The following is a 24,509-nucleotide window of genomic DNA, read 5'->3' on the forward strand; positions in this document are numbered from 1 at the left end:
GTGACAGAGATGTAAATTATTCAATTAACCTTTGTAAGAAGTTTTTTATTTGTTGCTTTTCACACAAACTACAACTAAATGTATTTATCTTATGTCTTAGGTTAAAGCTGTACTATGTACTTTCCTCTTCTACCCCGGATTTGAACCCAGTTTCCTGCGCAAGTACTGGAATTCTTGACCAATACTTTTGTACAGCACATTTTGAATACTGGACTTTGTAAAAGAGATCTGCACATGGTGGTATTGATTTTACTTAAGTAAAAAAAAAAAAATCCAGCCAGAGAGGCTGTACATGTGCTGTGTGGGCACCGCAATCCCTCTGCAGTCTCTGGTTTGTCAGTCAGTGGAGCAGAGTTAGTCATCCAGGTAGGTGGACGAAAAGAAGAAACAGAGCAGGTGGGTGGTATTGGATCAAATCCATAGGTTTGTCTGCATATGCATGTAACCCATGAGACAGAGATCTTTGTCAATACTTTGAGCACAACCTATATATTATATATAGCTAATAAGAGCAAAAGTAATAAAGCTTGAATTATCTTCTTTCAATCTGTAAAGTTTTTGTTTAATAAAAATCCACCGTAGACATGTTATGAGCTACTTCCTGTCAAGAAATTCCTTGCAGATGATTATTAGTATCAGAGTATGGAAGCCATCTATAACACAAACTATACACATAGCCTAAAATACTGCTGGCTGTAATAGAAACAAATAACAAAAGAAAATGCACTTTATTTCACAAAATAATTTATTGGTATTTACAAATAATTATTGTACAAACTCCTGAGTCAAAGGTTCATACTCAGTCCTGGACCAATCAGTCACTGGACTATTTTGAAGAAGGGGAGTCGGAGACAGGCCGATTCTAACTTCTACAAATGCCTTCTAAATCCGTTTTCTAAATCAGTTCTCTGAAAAACATATGTTGCTATATCAGTGTCAAGGACCACCCAAAATTAGAGGTCTATGTATTTGTCCATATCAAAATATTATGTTCCAGGGACCCCCAGAAGAAAATATTTGAATTAAAACTTTTGCTTTAAAAAATTAAAAAATATTTGCAAAGATTTTCACGATTTTTCAAAAACATCAAATCTGAAAGCTAGGGCCACCCTAGTGTAGTGGTTAGAGCATATGCCTTTCATGCGGAAGGTTGTGGGTTCAAACCCTGCCTGGGGTTGACGTCAGCAAGGGCATGCGGTCGCAACGCCAAATCAAATGGGTTCAGATCTGAACCAAGTCTCCTGAAGAGGCACGTCGTCTGAAGCTGGATGTAAAAACAAATCCATCAGATCTACAAGCTCATACCACTTGTGACATATGCTATGAACTTGTATATCTGCCATTTTTGAATAGTCAAACTAAATCACAGTCAACCTGCCACAACTGATTGTCAAATGCAACAAAATGGTGTCATACAACAACAGATGGGCACAACTGAACCTTTTATATTTAAGGAGGCGGGTAACTGGACATTCAATGCCCAGATGTAGTTATGATGACAAACATTGTGCAGTGTTATGCTTGTAACCTGTCCTGCTTCTGAGATGCACCGGACTGGCCTGCCATAGGCTAGAGCCGCGGTTGGAACTCCCTTCTACATTTAGCATTATGCAGTATCATAACCTGTCATAAAAACACATTCATACAGCTAACGTAAAGTACAAGTACTATTGCTACTGTTCCTCTCACTCTCTGGCCAATATGACAAAATACTGTGGCTGCAGACACTTCATACAGAATGAGACATTCTGCAGTACTACAGTACTTGAGATAATAATCAATAACTTTGAAAGTGTGTGTGTGTGTGTGTGTGTGTGTGTGTGTGTGTGTGTGTGTGTGTGTGTGTGTGTGTGTGTGTGTGTGTGTGTGTGTGTGTGTGTGTGTGTGTGTGTGTGTGTGTGTGTGTGTGTGTGTGTGTGTGTGTGTGTGTTTGTGTTTTTTGTTGAACACATACACTAACACAGCTTAACGTCTGGAAAGTTACAGGACTCACCCACCCATGGTGATGACAATACCAATCACCGTAGTCTTACTGTGCGTGCATTGCATGAAAACTCCTGTCAGAAGTAAGTTGATTGAGTAGGATACTGTTTCTCCCTCTAACATGTCCTCGTATTTCTAGCTTAGTGAAATAATGTCATGCACATTTGTCCAGTGCATATCCTACTGCAGGCCTTGTTGACTCGATTTAGATGAAATCTTGACGTTCTTGCTACTGAAATGATTGATTATTTATATGGAGAAATCCGGCCCTGTCATTTGACAAGCATCTCAATGGCTGAGAAGGAAAGCTTGCCATGTCTCCTCTTTGCTAACGCCTATTGGACAAGGACGGGTTGGGGAGGGACTTAGCGAAGGCCAAGGGCTAATTGTAGGAGTCGAGGCATTACATTTTGTTTGACTCTGTGACTTGGTACGGATAAATATTGTGAAAAAAGCTTTCACAATGTTTGCCTCTTTCTTAGGTAACATTTGACAATGTTAAACTACAGTTTGTTGATTAATTTTGACGGTGTTAAAATATCTTAAAAGTTCTTAAATTGTAACTTAGAAATGTGCAGATACACCGTATACAGTACAGAATGTTGGTTTGTTTACTGTTGAGTGAGAAAACAATGTTTTTTCACTAAGAAAATAACGTGGGGACCCACACCACTGGTTTAGAACCTGAGTTTATGTTCAAACAGTGCGAGCAGAAAGAGACAGGCCCAGCCCATTAGCAGACCCAGGTTCTGGACGAGGAACATGAGACACGGTCTGTTGGTCTTCGCACGACTCATCTCTGGAAGCTGATGGCAGAGGACACGAAATGTATAGAGAGAGGAAGGAAACAAGTGATCAAATGTTACAAACATGTCAACAAGATCACTTATGGCTCAAACGTTTACAATTGACTGGTCTGGTCGGTGATGTTTGTTTTTCTCTGTGACCAACAGTAGTGGTTGAACTATTCAAAAAAGTAAAAGGCCTGTTTATTAAAGATTTGACCTCAGTAAGAGTAAGTAGCCTACTTTCTCAAATTTTTTAAAATGGCAATGGATCGGCTATATTCGTCATAATAAATAATTGTAATGGGTTAAAAGTACAAATATTTGCCTCTTGGATGTAGTGGAGTAAGAGTAAAATGGAAATATTCATGTAAAGTAAAAGTACCTCAAAATGTTACCCTGTAGTGCCTCTTACCATTTCTACCAGAGACAGATAGAGGAAGATGCCCGCAGTAGCGCTGAAGATCCACTGCTGGACCTGTGTCTCAGTGGAGACAAACAGCCCGATGTACAGACCCAGGAAAGCACTCAGAGCACTGACAAAGTTCCACAGCACAGCGCTCCTCACAGAGAGCCCCGAGCTGAGCAACACCGCAAAGTCCCCTGGGAAGTCAAGGTACATACAGTAGAGCTATAGATCATTAGTTCTCAAACAAGTCAAGGAAACTCCCATCCCATCTATATTTTTTGAAAATGCTCAAAAATATCAGCTGTACGAGATAGTAGATCTGCTATTTTTGAGAACCACTGTTCTAAACTATTGTTCATAAATACTAGTTTTTTTTAGTTTGAGTTCTTTTTTTTTTTTTAAGTTTGTGTTTCTATATATAGCTAAAATCTAAGATTACACAGATGGTTTTAATGGGTTAACACGGCAGACATTTTGCTTTTACATGCATACTGTACATCTACAGAAAAACACAAGAATACGAATCAAAATGGTCACTGATACTGTGTGAATATTATAAATGGAACTTAGTGTTTTCCTGCACTTTTGTAGAGGGGGACCAAAGGTTTTTCATTTAGAGCAGTTGGTTCTCGAACCTTTTAAATTTGAAGAACCAATTTGCACACTCTCAGAGTTACAGACCTGTAATGGTCCATTTAGAACCCCCTCAAGCAACCCTGAGGTCCCCACTTTGAGAACCACTGAAATAGAGAATAACCATGTTGTTCCAAATGTAAACACTATGACCTGCCACGGCATGCATGGTGCCAACTCTCACCCATCTCATGTGGGATTTCGTGGCACAGGATGGCCACGGTCGTTGCCAGGCCAGTCTCGGCCGACGAGGAGAAGGCTGCCCCCATGACCAGGCCGTCAGCAAAGTTATGAAGGCTGTCTCCCACGATTATCATCACAGCCAGCAGAGGAACCCCTTGTCCTGAGAACACAAAGGCATGTCTGTGTCACCACTCGCTACTGAAAGCTCATCCTTGGACCGTGACAAATGAAATCTCATTGCCAGGAGATTAATTACACTGTGTAATTGTGTGTGTGTGTGTGTGTGTGTGTGTGTGTGTGTGTGTGTGTGTGTGTGTGTGTGTGTGTGTGTGTGTGTGTGTGTGTGTGTGTGTGTGTGTGTGTGTGTGTGTCCAGGCAGCTCTGCTTACTTTGATGTGTATGGCCCCTGGTGGCTGGTTCTTCAGCTGGTGTTTCTGAACACTCCAGGTCCTCCGCTGTTCCCTGTTGGTCACAGAAAAAAATAAATCATACTACCGGTATATAGTTTTTAACTGCCACGTTTGGGTGGCTGTGATATTGTCCTTGTTCGCTGTATTAATGGTAAAATTGCAATCTTTACTTCAGAAAATATGCATCAGGTTGATGATGCATGTTGATAATGATGGTCAGGACTCCAAAGTTCCGCAGCTCCCTGCGAAGCCAAGGCACTACTGCTGCACAGTTACACTGAGTCAATGCTACCCAGGGATGCCGAGCCCCCATTCTTGCCCAGCATTGCCAAGGTTCTACCAAGGGCTTGACTGTGAGTCTTAACTCACCCACCAAGGACCCCAAATAACCTTTGATCAATACTTGATCATACTACAGCAAAATAATCAAAAGTAGCACATCCACAAGCTCTGGACCTATAACGAGGTTTCCACTTGACATAGACGATATACCAGTAGGCCTACAGCAACAAAAAAAAAGAAGAAAATTGTGTAAGATTTCCAAAAAACTTAAAACAGCCCCCCAACCCCACTTCAAATTTCCTGTCCTTTTTAATAGGCTCTATATATAAACAATTTGGAAATAACTATAATAACTATAACCTATTTCCCGGCCTCTTCTGACTTCCTTCACAGGTGTTACTGATGATGGTTCTGTTCCATTTAATGTACACGTTCTCAAACTTAAAAATTTCAATGACCCCCCATAACTCAAATGACCCCGTACAGGGCCATTTGGAACCCATGGTGTAGTTTCCAGTGAGCCAACATGCACAATATCAGCACCCTGACTCTGTTTGACCAACAGAGCATAGTATCATCTGTATCACCTGTGAAGGAAGTTGGAAGAGGCCCGGAAGAAGAGGAAGAGTTATTTCCAAAATGGCGCCTGTGCATGGAGCCTATTGCCCTGCCGGAGTCCCACCATATAGTTAGGCTACAGTAAGAGCTGGTGTGGGTTGAGCACACTCACCAGCTCCATGGTGGAGAGGGACTTGCCCCTCGTAGCCTTCCCGTTGCCAGTGATCTCCAAGGGAAGGTCGTGGGAATGGCCCTGTAGCAGAGAAAAGAGCTTCATCACACCAGTACTGTTCCCTAACGTTTCAGGTCCAGACCCAAAAGAGAGATTAGACGTTTGCCCGGGACCCAAACGAGTGAAAATAGCAGATCTACAAGCGCCTAACGTGTCACTATATCGGCTATTTTCATTCATAATTATTATTATTATGTATTTATTTTATTGATGGTATTTCTTAAGTTCTTTTAATGTTTTTTATGAAGGAAAAAAATATATATAGCTATTATTTAATGTAGGAAAAGAAAATGGGATTTTCACTCGAGTCGTGACCCAAAATAATGTGGTCCGTGACCCACAAATGGGACCCGGCCCACTGTTTTCTGGAGACTACAGTCCAACACCACCAAGAGGTCACCTGGCTCAACACTCCTTCGCTCTGCAGAGGTTAGCCAGAGCCTCAAGGAAGCTGGCTGGAGAGTGCAGATATGCACTGTCATGATTCATGACAAACAATGACAATGACTTTGTAAAACTGGTGGTGTTGCAGTTTATCTGCCACTGGCTGGATAAGCTAAACGTCGTCTAGTGTGCAAATATCCCTATACCGTCCGTGGCGTGAGTTTTTATATCTGTGTTGATTGTTATGCTTAGTGCTTACAAACTGATAAAGGCTTACGCAAACAAGATTAATAATAAAAAAACATTCTTTATCTTACATGGCCATTAGATGGAATCACAAAGGAGAAGAATCTTTCGATGAGAAAGAATCCATAGATCCCAGCAATGATGCCCAAGATCTTCCATAGATACTCCTTGTCCTCTATGAAGTCCTCACTGTCGTGATGGTGGCTGTCATCATGGAGGCCAAGGATCTACAATGGAATCGAAAATCAACAAAGATTTATTAATTTGTCACTTCTACTGTAGGTTGGGTTCATAGGTTCAGGATTTGTAAGTGTGCCACCCATCCAGTAATTTTCATTGACTCGATGCAGGCCACAGTCCGAAGTAAAAAGGTGTGAACCGAGTGGTGCAACTCCACCCTCTCTCTCTCTCTCTCTCTCTCTCTCTCTCTCTCTGCTCCGTCAGATTAGCTTTATTATGGATATCAATCCGCGTCGCTGAGAACTATTTTTTCATTATTATTTTGGCTTGGCCTTTCCTTCTTTAGCGAACCTAGACCGGGTTGCACAACAGCGGTCCCGTACACTTCCCATTATACAGGCGAACTAAAAGCTGAATAACTCCTAATCTACGGAGCTCTCTGTGGTTTGGTCAATATTAGCGCAATGTTCGGAGGTCTTTGCTCATTATCCGGTGGTCTAGATGGAAACATTGGTGCTTTCTAGAGCAAGGATGGCTATATTTTAGCTCACTAGCATTGACGCTATTTATTTAGCACAAGATGTGATCTGTTTCTGTGCTGCGTGCGCAGCCTCTCCAATTTCACGCATGCGCACACCACTCATGCTCACACAGGTACATAGGTAAACAGGTACACAGGTACACAGACATTGCTGGATGTAGGAGTGGTTGCACCACTAAAAAATTAAGAGAAAAGAGAAAAAGCATACAGTAGGACCATTGTTTCCCAACCTTTTTATACTGAAGTACCACCTCAGAAAATATTTGGCTCCCCAAGTACCTCCATAATAACTGATGGTAAAATACAGGAGCCCTTTTTGTTCCATTCCTAAGCCAATATTGCTGCTGCTCTGACAAACTCTGTCTAATCACTAATCAGCACAACTGATAATATTTCTGATTAATTCATTCTCAAATCTTAACGGCTAGGTGTGCTGTCATGCTCATTTCAGCAAGGCTGGATAGCCTATTTCAACCAATTGTTTGGTCAGAAGAACTAGGCCTACCTGTAGTCATTTAAATTCCACTTTTCCTTCTCCTTTTCTGATTAGAAGCTGTATACTACTATACTAGGGACTATACTACTAAATAGGGAACTATACGTTGTGGTTCCTGGGTCGTCATGATTTATTTTCTAGTATTTTTGAAGATATACTGTATGTACCTTGGTTTTGGTTTTCTAAAACTCTTGTATAGAGATGATATATTGTAAATGTGTGTCTGATGTATCCTCTTTTTTTTTTTTTAACCTTTATTTAACCAGTACAAACCACATTGAGACTGAAGTCTCTTTTACAAGTGTGAACTGGCCAAGAGAAGAGGCAAAATAAGTGACACAGCTCTGCCAATAACAAAAAATACACAACAAATAAAAACAGGACAGACATATAATGGTCATAAATACAGTACCATGATGTTCATGAACATCATGAACTCTGGACAGTACATTTCATGCACCCCAACCGCACCACACTACATGACCTCCTACACATATATTATCATACTGAGGACTGCAATGGCAAGCCGTAGACATTTTTGCCTTATCCTTTTGATTATGGTGGGTCAAATGTATGTTACGTATGTTTTTTTTTCCTTCAAGACCTCGTTATACAGAACCTATGAACCTGTATGTGGATTTGCACCTATACAGTATACACAGTATCACATCACAGAGGAACCCCTTTCAACAACAGATCTTGGTTATTTGCAAATCAAAAGGAAAACACTGCTTCCACTTCCCATTGTGTGTCAGTCTTAACATTTCCCATCTTGTCTGCAGTCCCCGGTAAACTCGTGACCCTGGCTGAACTCTTCTAGGGTCTGCTGAGCCAGGGAGGATGGCCGTGTGCGATGCATTCACACCATCACCAATCCAGATAAAAACCCTTTCCTTCCTCAATCCTGCTAGCAGCTGCCTTTTAAAAGATGCACACAACAGTTGTCAAAGTTTGTCTTTGGGGCAAGAGAATGCATACGCACCAAAACCAGGGTAGATTTCCTGGAAATTTTGTGAGTTTTCTGGGTGACTCCTCTGTGTACCACCAGAGGGGTGTTCAAGTAGCCTACCACCAGTGGTACTAGTACCAATGGTTGGGAACCTCTGGTGTAGACAATCACATAATGTGAATTTAAATTGTTGCAGTTTGTTTATTAGCAGAGTTCAACCTGGCAGTATTTAGGCCACGTATTTAAATACCTCCATACAAGTTGTGTGAAGTCCACAAGATGGTCACATATTTCATCAGGTCACCAATTTCACCATAACATCAATCATGCTGGAGTGATCGAGTGTGAGTGAGCAGGGGGCCGAGATTGGAATTTGGCCCTAGTCATAAAGATGAGTCATACTGAGGACCTAGTCCTGATTGGCTGCCACACACGCTGCTGTCATATATACAGCACAGGCACACCTGAACTTATGATTGAGACCGGCCGGTTGAGAGGAGCGTTTGTTACTAAATAAAGAAACCAGCGCTTCTTTCACCTGACAAATATCAGAAGATCTACAAGCTCACAATGTGTCACATCACAATTCAAAGCCAGTATTCGAGATGTAGTGGAGTAGAAGTAAAAGTATTGGAATTTGAAAATACACCACTGGCTGCGTAGCCACAAGGCCTTTGAGAGGCTACTAAATAGCTACTTCCCTCAGACAATCAGGCTTATATGAACAGAGCAGGGAAAAACGTAACAAACGCTGGAAACATTAAACACCTCCACCCCCCTTCCTGTCTGTGTTCAGAGGAAGTGTTTAAACACATACAACACACACTAGCACATGCCCCTTTGAATATCAAATACACTTAATGAACATTAACATTTGCACACATTTTATGTTTTTCCTTTTCTTTTTTCATGTCATGAAAGGTGCTATCTAAATAAAGTTTATTATTATCTTAATTCTTTCTGTGCCATGAGGTGGCCGCAGAGTGTAAGTAAACCCTGCCAGGGATTTGCCTCTATTTAATCATCTTCATTTCCGGTTTCCCGGCCTGGAGACCACCATTGTAACGATAGGCAATTATTAGCGTTAGATCACGCTGTTTACCTTTCACCAGAAACAATATGTCGGGAGCGATGTGGTAGTACAAAATCACAAATGATGATGCATCAGAAAAAACATGGAGAGTGCTCGTAGTTTCAGAGACACGTCACACGAGGCATTAAAAATCCTACTTTGACTGGAGGTAATGGGGCCGTGTGCAAAGATCCTGGTGCTGGGGGTGACGGAAGAGCAACCGGACCAATGTTAAAACCAGATTTTCGGCTAAACCGCTAAGACCTCATGTGGTCAAAAATGGGCTTATTCGGCTTAACTCTATTTTAGTCTGCATCGTGGCTATTTGTGTGCAACCTCATAATCGTTTACCCTCGCATGGCCTTTCACCTATGATGATGGCATGCACCCACCGAAGCTCTCCATCCATACGAGTCTACACACACCTGCGGTATGAGGTGCAGGAGGGCATCCCCTGATAGGGTGCCAACCGCCAGCCCCACAAACAGCTGCAGGACGAGGGCGTACGTCTCCTGACACGACCTGAAGACGATCAGGCAGATCCCCAACATGGAGCCCACCGTCACCAGCATGGCGGCTGCAGTACTGTAGCCATACTCTGAGGAGACAGACAGACAGTTACTACTGTACTACTGTAATTAATGTATCCTCCTTACTGACATGTTTGCACTATTGGTGAAAATACTTTTCGCTGTGCTGTACTTGTACTGTACATTGACAATAAATTGAATCTCATCTCAGACAGACAGACAGACAGACAGACAGACAGACAGACAGACAGACAGACAGACAGACAGACAGACAGACAGACAGACAGACAGACAGACAGACAGACAGACAGACAGACGAGTTTCAAGAACGGAACAGAAATGTAACCCATTAACCCGGCAAGACCCGGATATATAGTATTTGTACTTGGCTGATTCAACAAAATGCATTCTAAAAAATAATTCAAGTGAAAGTCTGGAATTCAAAATGTAATTGAGTAAAACAAAAGTATAATTGGTATCAAAATGAACTTAAAAGTACCAAAAGTAGAAAGTACTCATTATGTTGAATGTCCTGTTTCACAAGTTTTCAAATGTATAAAATGTATAAAAATGTTGATGCGCCGCATTGTGAGCTTGTAGATCATTGTGAGCTTGTAGGCTCTTTGAGGCTATTTTCAAATGGCCAAAATGTATAGGGCTTGAAGTGGTTAATTTTGAAATAATTGTAATGAATTAAAAGTACAGTATATTTGCCTCTGATATATAAGTAAGTATTATTCTAAGTAAAACGAGACGTGCTGAAACAATAGGTCTGGGAATGCCCATATATGGATTGTCTTTCTTTCTTTTTTTTCTTTTTTTAATTAACGTTTTCGGGAAGGGCGTAAAATGTGTGCTTATTAATTATTAAAGCCAGGCGGCATGAGGCCTTCATTTTTGGCCTGTTGAGAACTAGAGTCTAGAGTTTGAATGGACAGGTATCAGTCAAAAGGGAGACATCGAAGAGGAAGGACGATGGGGATCAACATATGGAATGTCAGAATAGGTCAGCTCCATATATACTGTATGGAGATCTAAGGGTTTGATGAGGTCAGATCAACATGGTGTCCGTGAGTTCAGATAGAGTTGCTGGCTGGTTCCATATATGCATATCTGACGACCCCGTCTTCTCCATGTATGGCTATCCAGGATTTGTTGAGGTGACGTCAGTGTCGTGATCTTCATATGGGCCATATATTGAGCGTGTCACGAGGCGTGACAGACTGACCGACATGAACGCAACTACAGTAAAAAATACCTCAAAGTCAAAATTGTACGTTACTTTACACCACTGATGGCGGTCGGTCTGTCTGAAGAGTCAGTGAAGAGGTCCAATCAGTGATGAGGTCTTACTCTCAAGGGCAGTGGGCAGGGCTCCCCTCGCTGTCGCAGGCGTCGCGCAGGCGTCGCCTAGCAACTGCTGAACGATGGCCGGGCAGATCCGTCTGAAGTCCTCCTTGGAGGTCGGAGCGTGTGGATCCAGGGCGAAAATATTCACCAGCTGACCGGCCGAGAAACATACCTGATCGGATTCAAATAGAGACAAAACATCAGGGGGCGTTTGAGCCTTGGAATTGTAGGCTATTATGCAACCATGAACCACTTTTAAACGTGACATCCCTATTTTGGTAATGTCATTATGCATGGGCAAACATTTTCAAACGTTTTCTCTTTTCGCCCCCAAACTAATAGTTGATCTACAAGCTACAAGCTACGAGCTTTCTTTTTTTTTTTTTTTTTTTTTTTTTTTTTTTGTACAAACCGACACATGACTCACATATACATACAGACTAACCGACATACCTACATACGGTACATACATTATACATACATACGTCCATACATCATCTTCCTCTTACTACTTATATAATCATTCATGTAGTTTTAGAAATCATAAAGCCTTTGTTCTTAACATGAACAGTTCCTTAATTTGCCAAACCTCTTGATAATATTTCTGCGTATTCTACTCCCATGTATTCCACAACTGGGCCCCAAACCAAGAAGAATCCATCCATGTCTCCTTGGAGAACATGTGTGAGCCGTTCTAGTGGGAGCAGTTGTAGAACATTATGGAGCCAACTCGATACAGATGGAACAACATCCCCAATCCAACATTGTAGTATTGACAACCTAGCACAGTACCATAGTATATTCAGGATTCTCTTAAATCTGTTAAATTCAGGAGTCGTTGGGTGTAAGCCCAAGATACATTGTAGGGGATCTAGTTCGATCCTTAGCCCTATTATAGTAGAAATTTCGTTCTTCACTTCCTCCCAAATTTTTTGGATTACTGGACAGCGCCACATTAGGTGCACATACGTGCCCACGTTTTCTTTACATTTCAGACATGTACCAGAGCAGTCTTTATCATATTTGCTCCTTTGATATGGAGTAGTTTGTAGTTTATGTATAATCTTGAATTGGATTTCTTGAGGCTTGTAGTTGCAACATATCTTTTTACTATTTAACATAATTTTTTTCCATTGAAGGTCATTAATTGTAATTTGTAAGTCTTGTTCCCACGACTGCCTGCTGATGTTGGTATTAACGTTCTTTATGGAAATAAATTTTTGATATATATAACTTGTCTTTTTTTCTTCAGCTGGCAGACCTGGTGAACAAGTCTCTCAATCTGCTCTGGTCCATGTCCTTCTTTATACTGGGGTATAGAATTTAGATAACTTCGAATTTGTAAATACCTAAAGAAATGTATCCGGGATAACCCATATTGATCCTGTAGTTGTCCAAAAGACTTCAAGGTACCATGCTGGTATAGATCATTTATCACCTGAATTCCTACTGTATGCCATTCCTTGAACCCAGGGTCATTACAAGAGGGGATAAAATGAGGGTTGTTAACAATCAGTGCATAAAAAGAATATTTCTTTGACATTGAGAATGCCCTCTTTATGTTATTCCATGTATTCAGGGTGTTGTTCAGAATAAAATTAGCCCCAATACCTGGTAACAATTTAGCATCAGTTATGAATGGTAGATTTGGTAGCACTATGGAGTTACAACCCTGTGGTACCAGATCCAACCATGTTGAGTTGGGGTCTTGTTCCACCCATTCTGCTAAATTGTTCACTACTGTTGCCCATTGATAATATTGAAAGTTGGGGACTGCTAATCCTCCCTTTTCCACTGGGAGCTGGAGCTTTTCCAATTTCACTCTTGGGCGTTTATTTCTCCAAACAAATGCTGACATGGCCCTATTTACATCTTTGAAAAGACTGTTGGGTATGACGTTGGGTATCATTTGCATAGGGTATAAAATTCTAGGGAGTATATTCATTTTGATAATGGAGATACGTCCCAAGAAGGATATTGGAAGCTCCATCCATCTGGTTAGGTCCAATTTAATCTGTTTAATAATGGGGGTCAAGTTTGTCTTCACTAAATCCTCCAAGTGGTAAGGAATATATATCCCTAGATACTTGAAGCCTTTATCAGTCAGATTGATTGGATATACTATATTATTTGGATCTCTTGTTCCCAGTGGTAAGGCTATGGATTTGCTCACATTAATTTTATAACCAGAGAAATTACTGAATTCATTCATTATTTCTAATACAGCTGGGATAGTTCTCTTAGGGTTGCTAAGAAAAAGTAGTATATCATCTGCATATAGCGAGATAACATGCTCTTTTTTCCCGCTATTGATCCCCTTGACCTGTGGGTGCGTTCTAATGGCCTCTGCCAGAGGTTCAATGGCTACAGTAAATAGAAGTGCCGATAATGGACAGCCCTGGCGGCAGGAGCGTTCAAGGGTAAACTGTGGTGATATACAACCATTACTTATAACCATTGCTTGTGGTGAAGTATACAACAGTTTCACCCAACTTATAAATGCATTGCCCATAGAAAAGCGTTCCAGAACCTTGAACATATATCTCCATTCTATTCTATCATATGCTTTCTCCGCGTCCAAGGAGACCACTGCCGAGTCAAAAAATTTATGTTTTGCATACTGAATGACCCCCAATAAACGCCTTATGTTGGTATAAGAGTGACGCCCCTCCACAAATCCTGTTTGCTGAGGTCCTATAATGTGTGGTAATATAGGGTTCAATCTTTTAGCTATAAGTTTGGCCAGTATTTTGTTGTCCACACATTGTAAACTGATTGGTCTATATGAGGAGGGCTCCTCTGGGTTTTTACCCTCCTTTGGAATTAGAGTAATACTGGCCGTCTGTGTTGAATTTGGCAACCTTTGATTTAGGAAGGAATATTCATACTTATATATATTATATATATATATTCATTTTTAATAAGAGTGGGGATAAAATATTCTTAAATGTTTTATATACTTCTGGTGGGAAGCCATCAGGGCCTGCCGCTTTCCCCGAAGGGATGTCGTCGATAGCCTCTATTATTTCTGATAATGAAATTGGTTTATTCAGTGTCTGTTGTTGGTTCTCATTTATTTAAATTAGTTAGTTACATCGCTCCAGAAAGGCATTCATTTGAGTTTTCTAATATAGTCACAGAATTCTGAGTCAGATAGAATGGCTCTGTTACATTACCATCTATAGGTGCTTTTTGGGCTTTGCAGGCACACATTAAGAGAAATTGGTGCATGGTCTGATATATGGATTGAACCAATGCTACATTTTGTAACTGATGCTGCTAAAGTACGTGGTATTAGAAAGTAATCTAATCTGTGGTAACTATGATGCGGGTTCGAAAAAAAGGTGAAGTCTTTACCTAGCGGATTTCTCAGCCGCCATATATCTACCCATCCCATTTCGTTCATTATTTTTATGATAGTTTTAGCACTCCTGCTTATGCCGTTACCTTGGGGGGTTCTATCCAGTTTACAATTTAGAATATTATTCCAATCTCCAGCTATAATGGTATTCACAGATGCAAAAGGAGATATCAATTCAGCCATTTTACTGAAGAAATTTGGTGGTGAAGCTACGAGCTTGTAGATCCACTATTTTCATTAAATAAAAAATGGGTCTAGTAAATCTTTTCCACCCCCTATCTTTCTGAAATTACGCCTCATGCAAAACATATACTGGATAGTTAGAGTTAAGTTTATCCAATCAAATCCACTTTATTAATAGAGCACATACAACTTAGTAAACAAATATAAAATACTTCAAAAGGGGGGGGTAACTACCTGTCAGTGGGGAGTGTTGGCTGGGAGGAGGAGTAGGACTAAGGCCCTATACATCCTCTCTGGGGAGGGGGGGGGGGGGTATACCTGTCAGTGGGGAGTGTTGGCTGGGAGGAGGAGTAGGACTAAGGCCCTATACATCCTCTCTGGGGAGGGGGGGGGGGGTACTACCTGTCAGTGGGGAGTGTTGGCTGGGAGGAGGAGTAGGACTATAAGGCCCTATACATCCTCTCTGGGGTGGGGGGTACTACCTGTCAGTGGGGATTGTTGGCTGGGAGAAGGAGTAGGATGAATGAATGAATATCAACATTCTAATACATCCTAATACTGGGGGGTCAAATTATGACAGGCAATTCCTGCTGTCAAAATATGACCCCCCAGTCAAAAAACACTTTGTTTGAAATAGACACTCATGCTTTCCAAGGTGTGATTTGGGGTCCTAAGGATGAATACAAAATGAATATCAACATCTTAAAACCAAAATGTTGAATTGTGGGTTTGAGCTCACATGCCCTTTGGGGGGAAACTACCTGTCAGGGGAGTGTTGGCTGGGAGGAGTGTCTATTTCAAACAAAGTGTTTTTTGACTGGGGGGTCATATTGACAGCAGGAATTGCCTGTCATAATTTGACCCCCCAGTATTAGGATGTATTAGGATGTTGATATTCATTCATCAGCCAACACTCCCCACTCACAGGTAGTACCCCCCCCCCCCCACCCCTTTTGATTTACATCAAAAGGGCATGTGAGCTCAAACCCACAATTCAACATTTTGGTTTTAAGATGTTGATACCCATTTTGTATTCATCCTTAGGACCCCAAATCACACCTTGGAAAGCATGAGTGTCTATTTCAAACAAAGTGTTTTTTGACTGGGGGGTCATATTTTGACAGCAGGAATTGCCTGTCATAATTTGACCCCCCAGTATTAGGATGTATTAGGATGTTGATACTCATTCATAAAACATGGGGTGGAAGATCGTTCCACAGTTTGGGCGCTACAGTGGAAAAGGATCAGGTCTCCCCTGGTCTTCAGCCTTGTTTGTGGGACCAGAAGATGTCAGTGGACGGACCTCAAGACCCTTGTAGGGTCATTGGGGCTAGGTAGAAGCTCTGAAACCACAAACTGTATACACATACTTTGAATGCCATGCAGTCAATTGTAGCTAATTTAACCTAGTCATCACTAAGGCTATCATTAGTGACTTTAAAGAGCAATGCAAAAACACTCACTGTATGCATGCGCATATTCTCTCTCTATAGTCAAGTGTAGGTAAATAGATCCGTCTCACCTGTGTCCAGTCTGCGTCGACACCACGTGTTTCGTGAATACAGCCGTCTACCTTGTGCCCCGCCCCTGATGATGTGATGCTCCGCCTCTCCCGTCCCTTTCCTACGCCCAGCCGATGAAGTAGCTCCTCTAGATCTGAATGAAGAAATGTCATTAGAAGTCGGACACAGAGCACCAAATCAAGTCCACTGAGTCATCCAAGTGCAATGAAAGACCTGAAATGATACAAGAACATGATTCAAATTTAAAGAAGACCAACCAAAAGAATAAATCAACCAAAACCATTCCTCCAGAATTTACCAACAATCTGCAGGCTGCTGGTGCGATTCAGGGATCTGAAGATGTAGTCTGTAAAAAAGGCTGGGGAGGGGAGGTTCCTCTTGCTGAAGCAGTGTCCTTGCAGGGTGTGGGAGATGATGGCTGCAGCCAGCCTGGACACAGAGGAGGCATCAGCCCCTTGGCTGCCTGTCCCCGGAACCTCCTCCATGAGATGAGTGGCATCGACACACTGTGGTGGGATCATAGGATGGGATCAAATGATTACGTCCAGATAGCAATGTTACAGTATAGTATAGTATAGTATAGTATAGTATAGTAGATTACAATACCGAGCTGACCTCATTAGATAAGTATAGCCTGAAGCACCAGATTATTTTATTTTGATCATTGACATATATACCGTACATATACAGTATAGGCTAAAAATCTGAGGCGACAGAGCTTTATCTGCAGCCCCCCCCCCTGTGTTGTCTTTTATTCTGTTGCGGTGTATAGTACTTTATAAATAAACTTTGAGTTGAGTTCAGTTGAGTTGAGTGTCACTCTCTGAAAACTAGCATTTTCAAATTCTTAACAACTAGAGTGGTGCCCGTGGGGCCTCTACAGCGGTGCCCGTTGGGCACTGGCCTACTTGGAACGATGCCCCACCCAGATATTACCGGTATGTCTGTGTTGCTTTTATGCCCGACGTCAGAATGATGTCAGATTTATTTATGTGTCTCTCTGTGTCCCTTTATTCCCATGATGGAGTTCTGTGTCAGACATGCCCAAATATGGAGTGTTGGGATGTCAGAACAGGCCAGCTTGTGGAGTTCTGTGTCAGGCATGACCAAATATGGAGTGTTGTGACGTCAGAACAGCTCCATATATGAACGCTGGGCAGGGGCCCGGTCCAGAGCCCGGGCAGAGGCCTTTTTTGGGCGGTTCTGGACAACCTTGCAGGGTCTGATCGACTCGCGTGTGTCGAATTTGAAGTCGGTGGGGCGAACGGTTCTCAAGTTACGTGGATTACACACAGACAGACAGACAGAGAGAGACTTGGTGCATTTATAGATAGATGTGTCATGCAGAGGGCCTGTCGTGACGCATGGTGGCACTTGATCAAAGTCACAGTGACTGAGAGTGCCAGAATAATGCCCCAAAAGTATACGTGTGAAAACAAGAGTTCTTGAGACAATATAGAAAGTAAACAAATCCTTTACTTGCGAGGGAGGTGAGGCAGCAGGGGAGTCGGCAGCAGGTTCATAGTGCTGGTTGATGAGCTGCAGAATGCTCTCCGTCTCATTAGGGGAGAGGAAGTGGCTGTCCTCATGAGGGTGCAGGCCGGTCAGGGCCAGGAGGTAGAACTGGTAGCTGGGAGAGGAAGAGGAGGAGGAAGAGGCTGGGCCACACGCGTCCTGCATGCAATATTATAATAGTTTTAGATTTTTCATTTTAGGTTATAGGTTGTTTTGAATATATAGACATTTCAAATTCGGATTTGCTAGTTTTTATTTTTGAACATGCTAATAGTTTTAGTTCGTTTTTATTCGTTTTAGTGTTAGTTTTATTTATTTTTATACTAATAAAAAAGCTCAGGTACAGGATTGAAAATGTAAGTATTGTGTAATAAAAACGAAACGTATCCAGTTACAGATGAACGACCAACCATCCACAAACGAAAAGGGCATTTTGTTTGTAATTTCCGTTCGCTTTTGTTCGTTTTGTAAACAAACACTATTTCAGTTTTCGTTATTCCGTTAGTTTTCGTTATAATAACCTTGCCTGCATGTTGATGATGTAGTACAGCAGAACTGTGGATATTCTCCGGTAGTCCTCCTCTGTGATGTAAGCCTTAGTGTCATCCTCTAGCGCAGAGAGGACCGTGTCTGGTGACAAGCACTGTCACAGGCACAGGAAACAAGGTGAGATTTAAAAACAATGCGAGGATAGGACACAATGAAGTCCAGGACTTATTTCCATTGTGGTCCTGCATACACATGGCAAATACATCTCATAACTTGACAGACATGAAAAGATCAAATTAAGTTGCAGAAAAAGTAGCAAAATGTGTACAGGCACTACTTTAACTTTTGATAAAAAATAAATAAAAAAAACAAGTTCTTACAATGAGCAATCATCAGCGTGGAGTGATTCAAAGCGAGGACTGGCATTTACATATCAGCGGAAGTGGTGGGCATTATAGGTCAGAGGACTATGTACAAATATTCACTTCCTCCCATAGCGTGATATAAAAAAAGGCTTATTTACGCCTTCCCCATCCTGGGGTGTACTGTAATATCCAAGAGAGCTCCTCTTATAAGAATTGCCTTTGTTGCTGTTGTATTATGGTGAGTTGAACACAAGCCCAACTAGGCCCACACACAAAAACACAGAGGGTTTAATGAGTGGGTGAAGGGCTACCCGGTCGTTTCAGTACAGTGAGCTACAGTATTCAGTGAACGCAAGACTGAAACGGCAGTTAATCAGTTGAAACTGCTATTTTTTAAAGATTTGTATACATTTGAAATGGGACATTGTGCGTAATGAGTAGTACTTTTAGTTTTGGCGGAAATACATTTGTACTTATAACTATAGAAATACTATGTTACGAGTATCCTTGTAACAGAGCATTTCTATATTGCAGTATTGATACTTTATTTAAGTAAAAGTACTTTTTCCACCACTGTTTAGTTCATGTCAAACCGAGGGATGCCTAAAGCCACTCGGCATGAATGACCCACAGAGGTCAATGTCTTAAGCCTCCACACGCTCACACGCTCACACGCTCACACGCTCACACACTCACACACTCACACACTCACACACTCACACACTCACACACACACACACACACACACACACACACACACACACACACACACACACACACACACACATTCCAGCCATAACAAGCAGGGCTGCTGGAATAACCAGGCAGGGATAGGATGCATAATACGTGGGGTCTGCCTGATAAGACCTAGCTATACTGAAATAAATAAATATATACGCGGCACTTTGAGCTTGTCGATATGCTACCTTTGATAGTTGTGAATTTGAATCCTGAAAGGTTAACAGTTTGGACAAAATGACGTGTCCACCCTAGCCTGGCATGGCCAGACTAATATCACTGCATAGATATTAGTCTGGAACTTCGGTATGGAAGATTTATTTCCAAGGGGCGGTTACAAACAAAGAGGTAGAAGCGCACAGTGCACAATAGTGGGGAGGAGGTGCTAACCACGGGAGATAAACTTGAGCAGAGAGGAGAGGTCGCACAGCTCATAGTAATGTGTAACAACCATAGGGTACCAACATTTTATTCAAACTGAGTGCATGCCAGACCAATATCTGCCCAGGGCATTTTATTTCCTGTGGCAGTTTCCTCTGGTTTCCAGGCTATGTCCACCCGGCAGAGACGATATATCCAGCTAAAAGTTTAAGTGACAGGGATGCTTTCCCGGAGCGTTCTATATTCCTTACCTTGTCGCACAGCTCTTGCGTGGCGCCAGTTCGTTCCGGGCAGCGCACCATTTTGAGAAGCGCGCTGGTGAGTAGGGCCGCAGTGTGGTTCTTGTACAGGCGAGGCGGCTGGACGTCCGAGAAGCCTAAGGCCCTGAGAGCCTGCGGCAGGTAACCCACTTCCTCCCGACCCTTGACCTCCGGGGGGGCACTCCCCAGCAGCAGACCGAGGTGCAGTAGCAGCAATGGCAAAGCATTGCTCCTGAACCACATGTTCCTTATCTGGGGGACCCCCTCCTCAACTCCCTGACACTCCTGGGACAGCTGGCTGAGGGCTTCACAGATCGGTATAAGCAACGACGATGTGGGAGAGAACAAGGGGACAAGTGAAAACAGCAGAGCTAAAAAGGAGCCAAAGAGAAAGCAAATTCCGAGCCAGTCGCTGAGGATGAATACGCGATGTGTTCCGGCAAGAGGGAGGCGTTAATTATAGGACTGCCTAATCGGGTGGAGGGTGGCGGGAGGGCTCGGTGGGTATCCTTCGGGCTTGAACTAGAACCCCATAGTGTTGCGATGGTCAGCCAAAGCACTGGGCCCCTCGGTCCACAACAAAAAGATTAGCGCAGGCAAGTGAGAGAGCACAGGGGCAGGGAGAGGGGGACAAAGTTGAGCCGCGAAGGGGGAGCTTCTCGTTCTATGAGGAATTATTGTTTTGTGTGCGTATGAAATGACAGAATGCCTATTGTGAATTTGTGCCATATACAAGCTGAACTGCAAAAGAGCAAAAACATATACAGTATTCTGAGCTGAATTAGGCTACTGGTCCAGAATTCTATGAAGCATAGAGCATCCAATGGCTATTATTAGTCATAGGTGAGGAGGTAGAAAAGTTTTTGTGAAGTATACTGCGATTCCCTAAAAGTAAAAACAAAAACAAGTGAGTCAGTTTCCGGACAAAACCATGACAAACAACGTTGCGATGTGTGATGTGTGAGCAAGTGTATCACTATAGCATTCTGAATTATCCAGAATATCTCAAGTATATTGTATAATCTCTGACTCATCATCACAGAACAAATGTACAAGTGCACCCATGGCAACGTCCCTATAGAGATGAGAGTTGTTTGCACAAAACTTTCTAGCATCCTCCCACAGTGGGCAACCTTGCATGTCAGAGTGGCACCAGTGCTAAGAAAACAACACACTGTTCACTTTAGGAAACACATTCTAGCAGTTACCAGACCCCTGAGGCAGACTAGGAGGGGACACTTAAAGCATGGCAGATGAAACAAGGCTTATGCAGTACCTACCAGCTGATCCAGCAGGGCTTGTTTAGGGAGTGTGCACGGGCTATTGGTTTAAAACCCTCTTGTGACAAGTAAAGAGTTGTGCAAGCTGCAGAGGATTATACCTGCAACGGTCAGGCCTGAGGTTGCCATGGGGAAAGGAAAGCTGCCTCATTATGGCTGGTATGGTGGTCGGGGTGGGGGGGGCTAGGAGCCGGAGGAGGTGGTGATGTAGTTCGACAACTGACACGAGAGAGCAGTGTTGATTTCGGCGACTAAAACGATGATGAAAAGTGTTCGTCAACTACCTTTTTCAGCACATCTATACAAGCTCAAAACGAGCTTGTGCTATCAGAGTGCAAAACCCAAGTGCAGCCAAACATAAAGTCGGTTATAAGCAGTTATAAGCAGATTATAACATACTGTATGTTATGTTTATAATGCATCATGTTGCCACGAGGGCTTTACAAACGTGCAAAACTCGATTGTAAAAATCTACAATTACTAAACTCTCAGGGTTAAAATAACACTTTTATTTTGTAAAGAAAGAGTGTGTCACGTTGTAGCTAATCTGAGTTCCCAAAAGGTTTTGCCAGCTCCCGCATTACAAATAACCCAGGAGGGGACCTGCTGACAGGTTGGACTACATTAGGTAGCTCAGTCTGGAGTTGGCTCTGTGTTTCCTTTGTGTCGGAGAACAAAGATAATGGCACCAAGGACATTCCACGCCAGCTGTGTTTGACTCTTCATAGTAGCCATGGCAATGGTGACATTAATGTGACTTTGTCCGTCTACGGGATACTTTATTGGTCCGTCTCATACTGTATACGAGGGTGCTTCAAACAGGCTTCATTATGTAGCTCTATGACTGGAGGGACACTGTCTGGGGAGGCACTGGGGGGACACTGGGGGGACACTGGGGGGGCACTGGAAGGACACTGTCTGGGGAGGCACTGGGGGGACACTGGGAAGACACTGGGGGGGAACTGTCTGGGGAGGCACTGGGGGGACACTGTCTGGTAAGGCACTGGGGGGACACTGGGCGGGCACTGTCTGGGGCGGCACTGGGGGGAACTGTCTGGGAGTGGGGAGGCACTTGAGGGACACTGGGGGGGCACTTGGGGGGGCACTGTCTGGAGAGGCACTGGGGGGGGCACTTGGGGGGCACTGTCTGGGGAGCCACTGGGGGGACACTGGGGGGGCACTTGGAGGGGAAATGTCTTTAACAAATAGTTAAAAATAGAACTACAACTATCATTAGCCACTTTAAAATCCCGTTCATCCAATTTCGGGAGGAAATTTTGTTTTGCAATAACGTGATTTAAATCTCTGAAGTTATGCCTATCCCTTTGTGGGAGGCCATTTGTGAAATTGATTAAAGGGACATGGATACTTGCGGCTGGAAAGGAGTTCTGTGCTGCTATGATGTTCCCTCTCATTGACTTCTGTGCTGATGCAGTAGTGTGGCCCTTGTTGTTTATCCCAACCGACAGGATGCAATGTGCTACAGTGGTGTGTTCTCTAGTAGGGCTGTTGCATGTTGGAATGTCATTCCTGGGTAGCAATCCACTTGTAGATCCGTTCGTCTGAAGGGTGGGATGTTGTCCAGGTTCGAATCCCCTACAGATGTAAGTACAGTGCAAGGAATGAGTGCATTCGCCATGTATTTGAAGGAAGCCTGATCTAACCACTCTTAGATTTTCTCCAGTTCATCCCTGAGTTTAAGTTTACCCGATTGTTTTAGGATTTTGGTTTATTTAGCCTTTTTGGGGTTTAGGGTTCATTCACTCCATGGCTCCTCAATTAGCCTGTGCCAGGTTTTATGACTAGCTCGTGGCTTCCTGTGAGGTTAGGTTTAGCATTAGAATTTAGGTTTACGTATTTGGTCTATTAAAACTTTTTTTGTTTGTTTGTTATTTAAGTTTTTCCTGTTTTCATTAAAAAATAAATCACCCTAGGCTCTTCTAAGTAACATTTATATTTCAAGGTGTCCCTTTTATTTTTTTATTTTGTTTCCTGGGCCCGTTGTCTAATGGCCCATTTGGTGTCAGTGACACCTCTTGCCCTGTTGGCTTGGTGTGGAATGTGGCAATGTGCTAATGTGTCCCTGGCTGCACATGTGTTATTGCTTCCTATACAGCTTTTAAATTCTGTGTCCACTACATACCAGGCTACTAAAATTGATGAGCCATTGTTGCTGTTGCGTCCACTTGTGTCGCAGAATGTCCAATTCGTGGTTTGAGTCCTCCTTAATTGTTACTTTGAAAACCAATATTCCAACCTCTAAATCCAATAGGACAGGTTTTTACTATTATGGTTCCAAAATTTTCCACCTTGGCCAACAAAACCCACTGATGCACCCAGAGACTTTGAATGTACGCAGAATAAAGGAATCAATGTCCACAGTTTGAATGTCGTTGAATTTACTTCCATAAAGAGCAGTGATAGCACATTACATCCTACACATTACATCCTTCTGGCATTGTCTCTTCTGTGTTGTCTGTCTGGTAACCAGGTGCATGCCGCTCCCCAATCACCCAGGCCTACATATACTTTACTTACTTATGCCTATCGCCCAACCTTGGGCATAGGCCACGAACATGAGCTCTCCAGGCATCTCGGTCCAGGGCCATTCTCTCCAGCTGTCCCCATGTATGGCCAGATCTCTTCACATCTGCGTCTAGGTCACGCCGCCAGGTGTTTCTTGGTCTGCCCCTTTTCCTTTTCCCTTGTGGGTTCCAGAACAGGGCGTATCTTGTGATACTAGCTGCAGGCTTGCGAAGGGTGTGGCCAATCCATCGCCATCGTCTTTGTAGTATGTCTTTTTCCACAGGGTGTTGGCCTGATTGCTGCCACAGTTCCAGGTTGCTGATTGTATTAGGCCAGTGGATTCGGAGGATTATTCTCAGGCAGGCCTACATATGCTCTCCATCATTCAATTAGGCCTGGGGAGGCGTGCCCTTGGTGTCCAAACAGTGATATTTTCTGTTGACTGATAATGTCCTTCTAATAGGGGAGGGGGCCGTGGTTTGTCATTTACTGTTTTCATTTATTTGTAATAATTATTTTGGTAGAGAACCTCCTGCTGCCCTGACGCTCCAGTTGCCCAGCTCCTCCTCACAAAATCAAAATTATTATTAAAAATAAATGAAAACAGTAAATGACAATCCACGGCCCCCTCACGTATTAGAAGGACATTATCAGTCAACAGAAAA

General features: G+C 42.8%; 1 protein-coding gene across 1 annotated transcript; it reads right to left on the minus strand.

The window, feature by feature from the left end:
• Positions 1–2,660: 2,660 nt before the first annotated feature.
• LOC310867615 (zinc transporter ZIP12-like) lies at positions 2,661–23,911 on the minus strand (the record flags this gene model as incomplete). The annotated part of the gene is made up of 14 exons (XM_083777730.1): positions 2,661–2,789; positions 3,184–3,371; positions 3,995–4,153; positions 4,383–4,455; positions 5,416–5,496; positions 6,177–6,332; positions 9,769–9,941; positions 11,227–11,395; positions 16,290–16,423; positions 16,589–16,796; positions 17,770–17,964; positions 18,332–18,448; positions 20,030–20,409; positions 23,875–23,911. The coding sequence occupies 14 exons, from the start codon at positions 23,909–23,911 to the stop codon at positions 2,661–2,663; spliced, it is 2,199 nt and encodes a 732-aa protein (XP_083633856.1).
• Positions 23,912–24,509: the final 598 nt, after the last annotated feature.

Source organism: Protomyctophum parallelum, assembly GCF_964188405.1.
Source record: "Protomyctophum parallelum genome assembly, chromosome: 12".
In the NCBI taxonomy this organism is placed as follows: domain Eukaryota; kingdom Metazoa; phylum Chordata; class Actinopteri; order Myctophiformes; family Myctophidae; genus Protomyctophum; species Protomyctophum parallelum.